This window comes from Drosophila biarmipes, chromosome X, assembly GCF_025231255.1.
Source record: "Drosophila biarmipes strain raj3 chromosome X, RU_DBia_V1.1, whole genome shotgun sequence".
In the NCBI taxonomy this organism is placed as follows: Eukaryota; Metazoa; Arthropoda; class Insecta; order Diptera; family Drosophilidae; genus Drosophila; species Drosophila biarmipes.
This window is the reverse complement of record NC_066611.1, coordinates 2782711-2796387: the sequence shown is the minus strand read 5'-3', so window position 1 is coordinate 2796387 and position 13677 is coordinate 2782711. Positions and strand designations below refer to the sequence as shown.

At 52.1% G+C, this 13677-nt stretch overlaps 2 protein-coding genes across 2 annotated transcripts; one reads left to right on the top strand and one right to left on the bottom strand.

The window, feature by feature from the left end:
- The first annotated feature begins 4100 nt into the window (after window positions 1-4100).
- On the top strand, window positions 4101-7141 carry LOC108035818 (cytochrome P450 306a1). The gene is made up of 3 exons (XM_044093272.2): window positions 4101-4638; window positions 4703-4851; window positions 5791-7141. Exons 1-3 carry the CDS (start codon window positions 4254-4256, stop codon window positions 7048-7050), a joined length of 1794 nt encoding a protein of 597 aa, XP_043949207.1. The 5' UTR covers window positions 4101-4253; the 3' UTR covers window positions 7051-7141.
- Window positions 7142-8021: 880 nt separating this feature from the next.
- Window positions 8022-12097, bottom strand: LOC108035811 (cytochrome P450 18a1). The gene is made up of 5 exons (XM_017111558.3): window positions 11208-12097; window positions 10336-10457; window positions 9827-10256; window positions 9457-9721; window positions 8022-9058 (listed from the first exon to the last, which is right to left on the bottom strand). The coding sequence occupies exons 1-5, from the start codon at window positions 11596-11598 to the stop codon at window positions 8650-8652; spliced, it is 1617 nt and encodes a 538-aa protein (XP_016967047.1). The 5' UTR covers window positions 11599-12097; the 3' UTR covers window positions 8022-8649.
- Between the last annotated feature and the right edge of the window lie 1580 nt (window positions 12098-13677).

Sequence of the window (13677 nt, the reverse complement as noted above, 5' to 3'; positions counted from 1 at the left end):
AAGAAACTTAGGAAATGTTCAAAATTACGGATGGCCAAACTACTCAATTAGAAATTATGCATCTAGCCAGTATCTTGCATCTTGGACCCGATTCTGATTCTGAGTTAGAGTCTGAATCCAAATCCGAGCCAGAATCCGAAGCCGCGGCCATTGAAGCCGAGAATGAAATGAAAATGTGACCGAATGTAAATTCTTTTGATTTTATTGCCACGCTGCGCCGGCAGCCGCTGTTCTAAGAGCCGCCAGAACGTAGTCACTGGAACCCGCTGGCACGTTCTTTGGGTGGCTGCCGTAGTCGCAGCCGTGGCCACAGCCATAGCCGTCGGTTGAATGGGTTAAACGAACGCTCGCTTGGCCTATGAAAGATGTCAAGGTATCTGTAAAATTCGTATTCGGTTTTGTACGCCAATCACATCCATGCCGTCCGACCGTCCGTCCGTCCGTCCGTCCGCCCGTCCGTCCGTCGTGCAAACACAGCCACAAATCACACAAATCACAGAAAACAAAGCCCCTAATTGCTGAAGTCGCAGTTTTTGGAAGACGCCACTGATGCACGGCCCCCCAAAACGGAGATGGGTCGCATGACCATAGGCAGCTGACTCCACTCGGGTGTCTTCTGCCGCGGATCGCCTTGGCTCAACCGATTCGTCGGCGCATTCCGCTGGAGCGGCGCACCCTCTACCGCCGACTGCCGGATGCACTGCCTCGAGCACTGGGTCGACGGTCTTATGTGGCCCCCAGCTGGGGTATCCAAGAGGCGACTCGCGACCGCGGGCAGCGGAAAAGCGCTGACTCGGGGTGAAAGAGCAGACGAGGGCCTGGCCAGCGTTCTGGGGCTCAACCTTGGACTTTGCCACCAAACGCGAGATGCTCCATTAATGTCGCCGTGCCATCGGACACAGCGCACTGGGGAGCTTGAATTACCATTCCATTCGCGGCGCGTGCCATAAAACCTCGTCGCTAGAAGCAGCAGAAAAAAGCCAACCAAACACATATATTGGATGAGTGTATAAACATTGGAATTGGGTTAAAAATAAAGCATGCAAACTACCTTGACACATTTTCTGCACTGGAGCAGCCGCTCGGGTGGAGCGGCGCTGGGCTCTCGACAACATTGGGTGTGCAGAGGGCAAACACGATGGGATGCGGTCGCACAGAAGGAACAAAGCCCCCGGCCTCGGGGCTCAGGCTGGGGCCGCCAGACCGCCAGACCGCCGGACCACCAGCCCACCCCCTATCAACAGTGGGCTGTTGCAACTGCAATGAAAACGCCTGACGAAACCCGTGTCTCTGTGTGCCCGGCCTGATAAGAGAACGCGAATGCGCCACGTGAGCTGGTGCCATGAGGTGCCCCCGATTCGGTTCGATTTCCAGCCCCAGCACTCCGAAATTTCGTGAGCAATGCGCTGATTAGACGCATTATATCAGCATGAGTGTGTGGAAATGCGTCGCGCGCTATCTCGGGATGAGGTGGCCGCCCCACGTCCCATTGCACAGTCTTCTCGGATCTTCAAGAACCGAGGGATAGCCCAGGTGCGACTAAAATATGGGTGGAGGTAAGGTAACAACGTTTTTATAGTCGCCTGACCATATCTCAAAGATTAAATCAATGGGAAGTTCGATAGAGATCAGAGCTCTGATACTTGCTCTGTAAGTCATTCATGTTAAGACGCAAAGTATAGCGTAGTTTTGATTGCAATAAGTTAGTTGAGGTACTTAAGATAACTGGGTATTTATAGACCCATAGGCACATCTTAAAATTAAGAATAAGCCAAATTAATAATTAATTGGTAGTCCGATAAAAGCACAGAGTTATAAAGTATTCTTCCCATACTTGAGTTATAAAGGTTTGAATCTGGGCTTGGTGACCCCGACTATCTGAAAACCATTCCTATTACTTCCTGCGCTCGTTCTGAAATAAGGTGTTCGCCCCAAGTCAGATTGCTTAGTCTTCATTGATCTTCGAGCACCGATTCTTGTCATTCTAAAAAGGTTATAGTTCATGATACAATCCACTGTGAGTTGAGGTAGCTACTGTAACTAGGTATTTATAGACCTGTAAGACACATTTTAAAGTTTAGAATAAGCTCATCTATAATCTATTGCTAGTTCGATAGAAGCGCTGGATTTCTGATGTTGTATTCTTGTCATATCTGAGTTATAAGGTTTTGAATTTGTGATTGGCGACCCCTACTACCTTAAAAAGATTATAATCCAACCCACTTATGATTGAAATAAGTGAGTTGAGAAAGAAAGGGTTACTGGGTACTTGAAAGCCCAAAAGACACTTCTTAAAGCTTAGTATAAGCTCAATAAGCTTTATTAATAATAAATTGGTAGTGTCATAGAAGAACTAACCTTCTGATGTTGTATTCTTTTTATATCTTAGTTAATTCTTCTCTGCGATCTTTGTATTTGGATATACCTCATGCACTATTTCTGAAATAAGGCGTTCGCCCCAAATCCAAATCTTCTCGGATCTTTCAGCACCGATCTTCGCCATTCTAGAAAGTCAAAGTATAACCTAGTTATTATTAAAATAAGTGAGTTAAGGTGGCTAAGGAGACTATTTGCATTGGAACACAAAAGCCATAACTTAGTGTTAAGAATAGGCTCCAAAGAGGCCATTTCCGAGATTCAAAGTTTTGACTTTAGGTTTGGTTACCCCGACCACCGAGTCCCATCCCAGTCTCCGCAGCGATCTTCGCCCCGCACCTTTGCGGGTCCTTCAGCCACTCTGGGCAGTCAGTCGAAAGGGTTTAAAAATAATTCAGGCCGCGTTGACAGGCAGCATCCGCTCGCCTTTGGGTTCATGTCCTTTCCCTTCGCCATAGGATGTTGCCCCGACAGGCCAATGATCTTGGCGTCTGTTGAACCGTCTGCCACTCAAGAACATTGTCGCTGCTCGCTGCATGTGGATGTGGATGTGGCTGCAGATGGGGACGGGGGCGGGGACGGGGTTGGGGAATGGGACCCTAGTGTCTGGACAATGGAAAGGTTCGGCGACCGCTGCACGCAGACAGATCCCAGAGCCGTTGCCACTGGCGGGTCATTAAAATGTACAGGTAAATTTAAAGTTAATGCCACGGCTGAGGCTGAAGCGGCGATCCCAGTGATCGTAGATCTTGATGCCGGTGCCGGTGCCGATGCTCTGCTCCTTTGTCCACAGTCCGGCGAGGAGTCAATGGCCGGCGGATCTATTTTAGCGCATGCCATTGGCCCTGAACTTGTTTGTCCAGCCTCGCGAGCCCTTCCACTTCCTTTCCCATTCGCCATTCCTGTCCAGAAGTCGCGGCACTCACATGACTCAGACGGCGCAGGCCGCTGGAAATCCCCAGGCAAAGGCGTTTACCCAGCAGCTCCTTGTCTTTTCCACACTGAGAACAAACACATTGAGGCTTGCAGGCGAGCTGTAGCCCCGTATTGATTACCCAGTTTTGTTGGTGGCACACTCTTTTTCTCGCCGTGCAGGGAAAACCCCGCCATGTTCTCGGGCCTCCTGTGGCCGGGTAAACCCAAATTGAAAGCAATTCAGCAGCCGCGGAATTAAGGAATACACAAGAAAAGTGCAAATGCGGCAGAAATAGAAATGGAAAGGCAGGCAGACGGACGGCCGATTGAATAAATGTATCTTCCCGCAGACCGCCGAAGTTAGGTACTCGAGCTGGGCCAACAGGGTCGCTGAATACCCTTGTTTCGCCCTGGCACACATGCAGATCCGTCTGCCCGGCTATCTGGAAGCGCAGACCCGAAGGTACCACACAGTCCAGCCTTTCGATCTCGGCGGTGGGTGTAATGAATGTGCATATGATAAGCACCCGTGGCCGCCAGTGATTTCATTTTCAAATTTTACTTTCGCACTCACCGCCGAGGCCGACGCCGATGCCGATGCCGAGACCCAAGCCCAAACCCAAGCCGATGCCAGGCTCTACCCGGCCCGGTATATTGGTATTGCCGAGACCGATGTTACCATTGTCTGGACGGCCTTCGGCGGCCGCTCTTCCTCCGTTCCCGTTGCTGACGTAGACACCCGTTGACAGCTCGCCGCTGCCCTGTTTGCATTTCGCGGAGCCCGAGAGACTCGTTTCAAATTCTAAAGAAATTCCAGTAATCGCAGAGCTCTGCTGGCGACTGGACGTCGGGATCCGAGAATTCGAGTCCGAGAAACCTCTAACAGGAGACGAAGGCTGGCCACTGGAGGAGTGGGCAAGGTAAGGCAAAAGTGAGAGCGCGAGCAGCGGAAATCGAAAGTGATGACGGCGACCATGGACGACATGGGCCACAGCGGCTGGCTGCCCCCGGCGCAGAGCCTCTGTGTCGCCCTGCTGGTCCCGGCTGTGCTCATCCTGGTGATCCTCTATCTGTGCGAGCACCGCTACGACGACATAGTGGGCGTCTCGCCGCCTGGGCCCTGGGGCCTGCCCTGGCTGGGCTACCTGCCCTTCCTGGACGCCCGGGCTCCGCACAAGTCGCTCCTGGCGCTGGCAAAGCGGTACGGCGGCATCTTCGAGCTGAAGATGGGCCGGGTGCGGACCGTGGTCCTGTCGGATGCCGCCCTGGTGAGGGACTTCTTTCGCCGCGAGGTAATGACCGGCCGGGCTCCACTGTACCTCACCCACGGTATAATGGGCGGATATGGTGAGATAATATGCCAGTCCTCAGGTCCTTTCCAGCTTACTGGGTTCCCCTCCTCTCTCGACAGGAATCATCTGCTCCCAGGGCGACATCTGGCGACATGCCCGGCGCGAGACCATCGAGTGGCTCAAGGCTCTGGGCATGACCCGTCGCCCGGGAAGGCTCCGAGCCCGGCTGGAGGAGCGCATCGGGCGGGGCGTCGACGAGTGCGTCCGGGTAAGTGACTCCGCTTCCACCAACTTCTCGCGTGGGTCAGCAAAAAAGAAAAACGACATCGCATAAATTAGGCGAGTTCTTTTGCGCGTTTCCATGCCAATCGGCTGAGCGAACACCTGGAGAACAATTTATTCAAAGATTTCCAAAGAGTTTCAGCAAAACAGTTTATGTAATTGTTAGAATCTGCATCATTGGGGTGGATTACCTAAATGCTTGGCAAAGAGTTCGAAAGTACTGTGGCTAGCTTTTGAGGGGAGAGGATTGCTGAGTTACGGTGGGATTACGAACTCATTATTATGTGATGATTTCTAGGTCTATATATTGACTTCTTTAAATTGTATTTTAAACAAGGATATTGAACCACTCAAAGCGTGAATGTTAATTTGTTATTTTTAAGCAGTTTTGCGTTTTCATCAGGTGAAAGCAAGAAAGATCGCCGTGGTCGAGGTCCTCGACTCTCTCGACTTACTCAGCTAAAGGGAGTGCGAGGGAGACGGATATATGCCTGCAGCAATCGGCTGTTTCCGAAGCTGCACACCACCCCAAACACGCCATCTAGCGTCAGCTCTTTTAATTGCTTATAACTCTTAAAGGAATAGAACGATTCTAGAGTTTTTTGGCAAGTAAATGCGTATTGTTACTATTTGCAAAATCTACAATACATGCTCTGTGTAAGAACCTTATCTAATCCCAACTTACTAGCTTATAGTTTCCGATGCTTCAGCCTTCATAAGGCGACAAACAGGTAGTCAGACATAGCTGGATCGGCTAAGCTAGTGATCCTGAGGAAGAATACTTACTTTAAAGGGTTGGAAGCCCCTCCTTCCTTCCTTCCTTCGACCTGTTACGTACATTTCGAAGAATCTAATATACCTTTTAAGTTTTGAGTAACGGCCACGATTTAAAATATGTATAATACCCTTCAATTTTCCCCTTCAGCTTTACGAGGCTGAGGCCGAAAAGAGCTGTGGCTCGGAACTGAACCCGCAACCCGCTCTGCACCACACGCTGGGCAACATAATCAACGACCTGGTGTTCGGAGTCACCTACAAGCGCGACGATCCCGACTGGCTGTACCTGCAGCGGCTGCAGGAGGAGGGCGTCAAGCTGATCGGCGTCTCGGGGGTGGTCAACTTCCTGCCCTGGCTGCGCCATCTGCCCGCCAACGAGCGCAGCATCCGCTTCCTGCTGGAGGGCAAGGCCAAGACGCACGCCATCTACGACCGCATAGTGTATGCTTGTGCCCAGCGGCTGAGCGAGAAGCAGAAGGAGTTCAGGGAGCGCCGAGAGCGGAGGCGGCAGGAGAAGCTGCTGGAGGAGCAGCGCAGGCAGCCGGAAGAGGTTAATCCCAATGTGGAAAACGTCTTGAAGAAGGAGTCTAGAGAGGAAGGCAAGCCGGAGGATTCCGAGGAGGGCGGCGCGGAGGAGGTGAGCGATGAGGGCGAGACCGACGAGGACGAGAGCGACGAGGATGAGTACGAGCCGGAGTGCATCCTGGAGCACTTCCTGATCCGCAGAGATCGGGAGTCGCAGCTCTACTGCGACGACCAGCTGCGCCACCTGCTCGCCGATCTCTTCGGTGCCGGCGTGGACACCTCGTTGGCCACCCTGCGCTGGTTCCTGCTCTACCTGGCCCGCGAGCAGCGCTGCCAGCGGCGCCTGCACGAGTTCCTCCTCCCGCTGGGCCCGGCACCCACCCTGGAGGAGCTGGAGCCACTGACCTACTTGAGGGCCTGCATCTCCGAGACGCTGCGCATCCGCAGCGTGGTGCCACTGGGCATTCCGCACGGCAGCAAGCAGGACTTCACCATGGGCGACTACAACATCAAGCGCGGATCGATGATCGTTTCCCTGCAGTGGGCCATCCACATGGACCCGGTGGCCTTCCCCGAACCGGAGGAGTTCCGCCCTGAACGCTTCCTGGCCCCCGACGGAGCCTACTCGGCGCCCCCGCAGTTCATCCCCTTCTCGGCGGGCATGCGGATGTGTCCCGGCGACGAGATGGCCCGCATGATGCTCACCCTCTTCGCGGGACGCATCTTGAGGCGCTTCCACCTGGAGCTGCCCACGGGATGCGAGGTGGACATGGAGGGCGAGAGCGGTATCACCCTGACCCCCGCTCCGCACAAGCTGCGGTTCACCAAGCTGCCGTTGGTGGAGTTGCGCGAGGAACCCGAGGGAGCGGTGTCCAATAACTAGGTTGGAAATATTTATGTCATTACTTTTTTATCCCAATTTTTTTTGTATTTTATTTACGATTATATGATAACCTTTTGTGAATGGGGACCTACCTACTGCGTGTTTTTCTGGGCTGGGAAAATTGGGGAATTCTGAATTGACGGGCGTTTAGTTTGCACTTTTAAAAGCTTTTTCTTACCATTTCTAGGAATAAATCATTTTTTGTTTATGCCATCATAAATGGCACAAAAAAAATATATATATTGTTAATATAATAAGTATACTAATATGTTATGAAGGGGTCAACCTCACGGTTGTGTTAATTCAGTTCCACTATTTTCCGATAATATAAATCATTTTAGAAAAATGTATTTATATGTGAAGAATAGAATTAATGCTAATCACCCTGTTTATCGTTCTCGTGAATTATTTGAAGTACACGCAGAAAAACTGTTAGGTAAAATTGACCACTATACTTTAATAGGCCCACCCTACAGAATCGTCAATTTGAGCAAGGAAATAGTTACTCTTCCAACAATGTAATAAGAAAAACCTACCATTTGAGGGTAGTTTAACTATTTAATAGTAACCAAAGAAACACGTCACTAGTTGGAATAGTAGTAAAACTTTTTCAACGCATTCAAGTACTGATATTATTATTAATATACCATAAAAAACTTTCTAACCAAATAATATATTTTCCATAAGCGTAAGTTCACAGTAGACCTATATCATTTTGTAGACTTTTTGACTGATACGTATTATAAATTTACTTTACCAATAAATCAATTGGTGTAAGACATTACCTTTTCTATTATATCCGCTTAACTTTAAAATTTATTGTATGTTTGAATAAAGCGTCAATATTATTATACTCAAATAGGAAGCCAAATTTTCGTGTAATACAGGCTGCAAATAATAAACCTTAAAGGCACCTTTGCGATTAAAGCTCACGTCGCGGGATACTGTGACCTCCAATAAAAAAGTAAGAGTTATTTGCACCGGTTTTTAATAGGTTTTTCACAGGTTTTTCTTTATTTTCGAATTGTTTGCCTATGTTGGTGTGTGCTTGTAAGACTAAACCACAGTTTGTTTTGTTGTTTGTTGTTTGGACATTAAGCTAGCACTAATACTAGGAATAAACAGAACGTTAGCTAACTACACTTAATCGGCCCGCTGGCTTTAGACATAGCATAATCCTAATATTAGCGGTAATAATAATTAAACTAATAATAATAAAAAAACATTAACATTAGCAATAGAATCGAGCGTAACTAGGCTAGTCTAGGGGTGTAATTACAATTAGTTGAACACAGCTTCTTGGGGGTGAAAGAATAGAATTGGTTGCAGTCCTCTGCAGTCCTCACAGCTACGGCTGCTCTGCTCCTTGGCCGGCCAGGATCTGGCCAGGCTCAGGATCTGCTCCTCCCACGGGCGGATAACTACTAACTTACGGCTAAGTGGATAGCTCTGCGCGAGGCGAGGCCCGAATGGAGTTGGCCTCTCCCGTCCAGCCTTGTCCTCTTTTTTTCTCTTTTCTGTTGTTGTGTGTTTGTGTAGGAACAAAACCGTGCTCTGGAGCGGACCGGAACCGCATCCGCATCCGCATCCGCGTCCGCCTCAGTTGGCGCCGACGTTGCGCATGTGGTGCGGATCGGCGGCGGTGGGCGCCAGGGGGCGGCGCTTGAGGCAGACCTTGAAGGCCTCCGGCGTGATGGTGGCCCCCACGTTGCCCTTGAGGCTGGGCAGCGGCTGGCCCTCGGGCAGGGCGATGTCGAAGCAGTGCATGAAGGAGGCGAAGAACAGGAAGAGCTCCATGCGCGCCAGCACGTCGCCCAGGCACATCCGCCGTCCCACGCCGAAGGGGATGAAGTACTCCGGCTTGCGCACCTTGCCCTCGGTGTCGATGAATCGCGAGGGGCGGAACTCCTCGGGCTTCTCCCACAGGTTGGGGTCCATGTGGACGCTGTTGATCAGCGGGATGACGTGCGAGCCGGCCGGTATGGTGTACCCGTTGAGTTCCACATCCCTACAATGGGCGAGAGGGGGCGGACAGGAAGGGGAAGCTGTGATTAGTTTGTGATCGGTGCATCCGCGATTATCAGCGAGCGGCAGGGGCTGGGCCCACTGCGCACTGCCACTAATCTGACTACAGAAAAAGTGGGCCACGCACTGGGGAGGTCTCGATGCAGTGCTGGAGCTTGGGGAGCGGGCGCCGGGGCTCCGGGGCACGAGCCAGCTGAATGGAGGAGCCACGACAATGAATGGCAATCGCGGAGATCTGGTGTGAATGAACGGACCTCGCGGCATTTGCGTAGATCTCTGAACGCCAGTGCGTAAGCACTCCATCTGCTGATAGCTCCTCCGGCCAGATCCCCCAGATGCCCCCGTCCCCCAAGCTGAATTCCAATCTCGATGGAGGCTTACCTTGTGGGCGAGTGGGTGGTGGCCAAGGGAACGATGCTGGAGCGGCGCATGGACTCCAGGATGGTGGACTCGGTGACGGGCAGGTACTGCAGGTCCTCGATGGTGGGCAGGCGGTGGCGTCCCACCACCTGGTCCAGTTCGTCCTGGACGCGGCGCATCTCCTTGGGGTTGCGCAGCATGAACACGTTGATCCACAACAGGGTGGTCTTGATGGTTTCCATGCCGGCGGAGAACAGGTCGATGATCACCTGCACCAGTTGCTCCTCTGCAAGGAAAGAGAGACAGGGAGGGCGGGGTCAGAGGAGTTCCGGGTGGACACGAGGGCTACTGCTGACCCAAGGGGACCCAAGGGAGTCGGACTTCAACTTACCGTGGTTCTTGCCGTCGAAGAGCTCGGCATCGGTGCCCTCGGCCTTGGCCTTCTCGATCTCGCAGAGGTAGAAGTCGACCAGGTCGCGGATGTTGCTGGGGTCGAAGCTGCGCTTGTGGTCGTCGATCACGTCCTGGTAGAAGCGCTGCATCTCGGCCCGGTTCTGGGCGATCTTGTTCTTGGCCGTCGAGATGCTGGGGAAGCACTGCATGGTGGGGATGTAGTCGACGGTGTGGATCTCGCCGAACAGGCGCATGCCCTCCTCGATGAGGAAGTTGAAGCGCCGGAACTTGGGGTCGTCGATGCTGAACCGGGTGGACATCATCAGGCTGCAGATCACGTTGCTCACGGCCACCGAGATGACGGGCGACATGTCGACGGGCTTGCCGTCGCTGGCGTGCAAGTGGCCGATGAACTCGTGCACTTCCGTCTGTTTTCGGGGAGGAGAAGGGGGAAGGGCCAGGGTTAGCTGCTGCTCCTGGGAGGCTCGGCGGACTAGCTCAACTCACCATGATGCGCTTCTGCATCTGCTGCTTGCCGTTGCCCATGTAGGTCATGCCGAACTGGCGGAGCTTGTCGTGCAGAAAGCGGCGCTGGTCCTTCCACAGCTTGCCGGTGCTGTTGATGATGCCTGCAAGGGAAGGAGTGGGCTTGAGTCTCGGGTTCACCACGGATCGGGGGGGATCGGGGGGATCGGCGGGTGGCAGCGCCGCTTATCTTTATTTTTAATTTTTATGTCGCAATTTCTACATTGATTGAGGTAGGCTCTTGGTGGGCCGATGGGACGATGCCCTACTTCGTCAAAACGAAATACCAGAAAAGAAATCCCAGCGAAAAGTGCGCAAAACAAAAGCCCAAAACGTGATTTTGCGGCAGGAAAAGAGTGCAGCAGTGCCTTATCATCGGGTGCAGTGCGTACATATATGAATAAGTGCGGCCGAAGGCGATCGAAATCGAAATAAAATAAAAACGAAAATAAAAGCGCAGATAAAATAAAAATAAAATCGAAAACCGAAAATCAGAGGGAGCGGAAAGAAACCAAGCCGACAAAGAAATGCCAGTGGAATTTCTTCGCTTAATAGGGGGCCCCAAATACTCAGGGCCTGATCTCCCCGCCCCATCTCACGAGATCTCAGGTGCTGTACGGGCCGTGTACGTTTGTCCGCACGGCCTGGACTTGGGCCCGCAGATGGGCTGATAACTTTTCGCTTTCGCAGCGGATTCGGGGGAGATATTTCCACCCAGCGAACTGCCAGTACTACGGCTCGTAGTAAACAGAGTAGTGAAAACTGATTCGACACGAACAGCATGCACGCAGGTGGGTTATCAGGCCCTGGTTGCATCACCAGGCTGCATCTCCCAGGTCCGGGTCCGTACTCACCGTAGCCGTTGAGCGTCTGCATGAAGGGGGTGTCCGGGCGGCCGGTGAACTCCTCGCGCCGGAAGCACTCGCGGATCATCTTGTAGTCGCTCATCACGACCGTCAGCTGGCTGCCCAGGCGCGTGGAGAAGAGGGAGCCGTAGCGCTTGGCCAGCTCCATGAAGCGGGTGTGCTTCTCGTTGCCCATGAACAGCAGGTACCCGATCACGGGCAGGCCCCAGGGGCCCGGGGGCAGCTTGCGCAGCTCCCTGTAGTTCCTGAGCAGCCACTGGAGCAGGCTGACGAGGGCCAGCAGGCCCAGGAAGACCATCAGCAGGTGCTGGGCATCGCCGTCCTGCTGCACCTGCAGCTGGCGCAGCAGAAACTTGATCAGGTACGAGTCGGCCAGCATGGTGGTTCCTCCTGGTTGCGCTCCTGGTTGCGCTCCTGGTTGCTCCTGGTTCTGGGTGCTGGCGCGGTCTTGGCTTGGTCTCTGGTGGCTCGCGCCTCTGGCTTGTTTCCCCTGGTGTGGCGACGCTCTTATTTACTGCACTGCTCGGCGGCCATTGGTCACTTTTGCTTTTGTTGGCTTTCGACAGGCACTTGAAAAAAAAATCAATTCAATTCGAATCGATTCCTGGGGATGCGGTTCGGTTCGGGGTTGGCTGCCAAGGCGATCAAAAAAATTGTATTTATCGTAGCGTTGGCGGCTGGCGGTTGGCGCTTGGCGCTTGGCGTATTTTTGGTTACGGTGGCTACGGAGACGGAGACCCGGAGACGATTTCGCGTCGAGCGTTTATAGTTTTCGACTAATGGCTCGACCGTATGTCCTTGCCACTTTTATAACAACTCGAGCCCGCTTCGAGCGCGCGAGTGAGCGAGCGAGCAGAGCGCCAAACGAATGATCGACGGCGATCGAAGCGCGCGGCGCTCGGTCTCGGCTTCGGATTCGGCTTCTCGGCGGCCCCAGCTCTTCAGCTTAGCTTCAGCTTCAGCTTCAGCCTCAGCCTCAGCACGAGCTTCAGCTTCAGCTTCAGCTTCAGCTTCTGTTTCAGCTCCAGCTCAGCTCAGCTCGGCCTCAGCTTCAGCCGCAGCTCAGCCCCAGCTCTTCAGCTCCAAGCGCCCGACGACGTCTGTTTGGGTCTGTGCGCTCTGCCTCCGCCGCTGGCTCCGGGCTCTTGGCGCTGGCTCGACGCCGGCAGAGGCCCGCTCCGGGTGCGCTCCGCACCACCCCTCCCCCAACCTGCCCCCAAAAAGTAGCTGGGGAATCTGAGGAGGGCCGGGGGCAGGGGCAGGGCGCCCGCCCCGTCGACCCCCGCCCCGGGTCACGAGCTCTCTAGACGAAGCAGCGCCAAACAGTTCAACGAGTTTCCCCGGAGCAGCGCAGCCTCAGTCGGCACCGCGGCGGCAGTGGCCACTATCACTCGGTCGGATCGAGCCGGCAGCAGCGATCCAACATCGAGCCCCGGCGGCCAACATGTCGCGGCGACCGGGTTTGAGAGGAAACCGCCAGTGCGGACTCAAGAGACCCCAGCCGCCACTCTCACTCTCTCTTTCTCTTAGCCAACTGGTGTCTTTGGGTATAGCTACTGGTAGTACTATCTACTATACGATCTATTATTTTTAGTTAAAGGCCTTAGGGTACTCCAAACACAAAAAGATATTTGTTCCTTATACTTGTTATTTTTTGTTTCTTTCAAATATTCACTTGGGATCCCTGATTTCCATCTAGTCTACAGTATAGGATCATTTATTGTGGTATCAGAACTATAATCCTAGTGAAATCAGGTGTCACTCTATCTATCACAGGTCTTGGATAATGTTCCCTTTAGACCTCCGGTTCGGATCTCCTAAAACCCTTCTGTGTTATATTTCTAATGAAACCATGTGCTTATTAGTCAGTCCCTTGAACGTCTTTACCTTGAAAAACATGCATATGTAATACCCATTAAAATATGTATATTATATGTACTTCAATAAAAAAACCCTATTCTCTCCTTTTAAAAGTTAAAAAAGCCTGGAACTGTTACCAGAATGTTAGGGATTTCATGCTAAACTTTGTAAGGTATAGGTATATGCCGCTTATCAACCATCTTTTAAGCTTAAGCAACTCATATAGTGTGTTTTTAGTATACGAGTGTTAAGATAGAGTATTTTAATGATTCCAACTCTTACGTTTATTTCAGCGTTACAAAGAAAGAAAACAAACTAGGACTGTTGCCTAAAAAGGAGGGATCCTATGATAACATTCATAAGATACATATTTCGTAGGGAGTCTTCTGCGGGTCTTCAAAAGGGGGGACTACCAACCATCTTTAAAGTTTAGGTAACAATGATTTTGCAATTTGGTAGGCGATTGTTAAGATAGAATATTGTGGAGTTGATTCATCTTACGCGTTTTTGAACTCCTCTAAGGTTTTCAGTGACTTCGAAACGCTCCAAATTTGTGAAAGTAATTGCCTAACATATTGCTGCTCGCAACTGAACCACT

Bases quoted from the DNA above. Each gene is read 5' to 3' on its own strand.
- LOC108035818 (XM_044093272.2), top strand. From the start codon at position 4,254: ATGACGGCGACCATGGACGACATGGGCCACAGCGGCTGGCTGCCCCCG. The intron at 4,639-4,702 runs GTGAGATAATAT...CTCTCTCGACAG, and splicing joins CGGTATAATGGGCGGATATG to GAATCATCTGCTCCCAGGGC. The intron at 4,852-5,790 runs GTAAGTGACTCC...TTTCCCCTTCAG, and splicing joins GCGTCGACGAGTGCGTCCGG to CTTTACGAGGCTGAGGCCGA.
- LOC108035811 (XM_017111558.3), bottom strand. From the start codon at position 11,598: ATGCTGGCCGACTCGTACCTGATCAAGTTTCTGCTGCGCCAGCTGCAG. The intron at 10,458-11,207 runs GTGAGTACGGAC...CTTCCCTTGCAG, and splicing joins GCAGACGCTCAACGGCTACG to GCATCATCAACAGCACCGGC. The intron at 10,257-10,335 runs GTGAGTTGAGCT...CCCCGAAAACAG, and splicing joins AGATGCAGAAGCGCATCATG to ACGGAAGTGCACGAGTTCAT.